This window comes from Hyaloscypha bicolor, assembly GCF_002865645.1.
Source record: "Hyaloscypha bicolor E unplaced genomic scaffold K444scaffold_183, whole genome shotgun sequence".
In the NCBI taxonomy this organism is placed as follows: Eukaryota; Fungi; Ascomycota; class Leotiomycetes; order Helotiales; family Hyaloscyphaceae; genus Hyaloscypha; species Hyaloscypha bicolor.
Window position 1 is genome coordinate 3,288,094 of NW_020194685.1, and position 1,412 is coordinate 3,289,505.

Genomic DNA, 1,412 nt, shown 5'->3' on the forward strand with positions numbered 1-1,412 from the left:
CGGCCAGCCCTGAGAATCGCAAATCAGTTATAATAATCGAGACTATTTATACGGATAGTCGTAAACCTTTTCCGCCATTTATAATTACTTCTGGGAAGAAGATTATAGATAATTAGGTATTAGAAAACCTGATCGGAATAGAGTATATTAAGTATACGCCTACCGGGTATATAAATAATAATATAGCTATAAAATACCTCGATTATTTAATCAAGTATTCAAGAGCTAGGCCAGATAAACCTTGGAAAATCCTTCTCCTAGACAGTTACGAATCGTACGTCTATAAACTATTTTAATTAAAGGCCGGGAAATATAATATCAAGCTATTCTAGTTTCCCTCTTACTTAATATACGTCCTTTAACCACTTAATATTAGTATATTCCGCCCCTGGAAGTACTATTATAAAATAGCAATTTATACAGCCCTCCGTTCCCTTAATTTTAAATATATAATTACCTTCTTTTTCCGTAATCTTACCCTAATTCATACGCAAATAATACAAAAGTATATAATTAAGAATGCCTTTAAGAGCTCTGGTATATAGCCCGTTAGTTATAAAGCTGGAATTAAAAAGATACGATTATATAAAAAGAAGAAGAGATTAATTAAGGAGGTTAAGGAAGAGAAGAGCTTAGATCTTCCCCCTTTATTATCTACTCGCCCCAATAAAGTATAAAATATAGCCGCAACCCTTAGGGCACTTGCAGATTATAATCCTACTACTTTTTCAGAAAATTCAAAGGAAACTTAGATAGCTATAGTTAAAAAGGTTAATATCTAACTACAAAAAAGTCATCTCCAGATAATAGAGTACTAGGCTCTCTAAACAAAGCTTTATAAGAAGTATAATCGCAAGGCAAAGTCCCGTAAAAGCTCATATAAGAGAGGGCCATCTGCTAGTATAGCAGAGCTTTATATAGAGATTAAAGAAAAGAAGGAGAAAGATAATAGAGAAGCTCTTTGCAAGGCTAAAAAGAAGCTCGCTACTACCGTAAATCGAGCTAAAAATCAGCTCAAGGATACCGGGATTCAAGCTCGCAAGAATAAGAAAGCTAGACTAGCTAGAATCATAGAGTATTAACTAAAGAATAAGCTAATTCCAATAGAGGATATAGTACCAATTCGCAAACCTAATAAATACCCTACAATTATCGAACGAGCTCGCTATAAGAAGGACTTTTACCCTAATTTATAGCTCGTAATTCGCTAGCTTACGGCATCCCTCAGTAATCTAGCCCCCGATCGGCTAGAGGCACCAAATACCTTTATTAATATTAACGGGGATGAGAATATAGTAATTAATACTACTAAACGGAAGTATTAAAAGAAGAGGATAGGAGAATATATAAACTCAAGTCTACCCTCCCTTATTATTCCAGACTCTTCAGATATAGAAAGTAATACGGGCTCA

General features: G+C 34.3%; 1 protein-coding gene across 1 annotated transcript; it reads left to right on the top strand.

The window, feature by feature from the left end:
* Window positions 1–362: 362 nt before the first annotated feature.
* Window positions 363–545, top strand: K444DRAFT_547251 (uncharacterized protein; the record flags this gene model as incomplete). Its single annotated transcript, XM_024876294.1, has 1 exon — window positions 363–545. A coding segment is annotated over one exon (183 nt), but the record flags the coding sequence as incomplete, so codon positions are not given.
* Window positions 546–1,412: the final 867 nt, after the last annotated feature.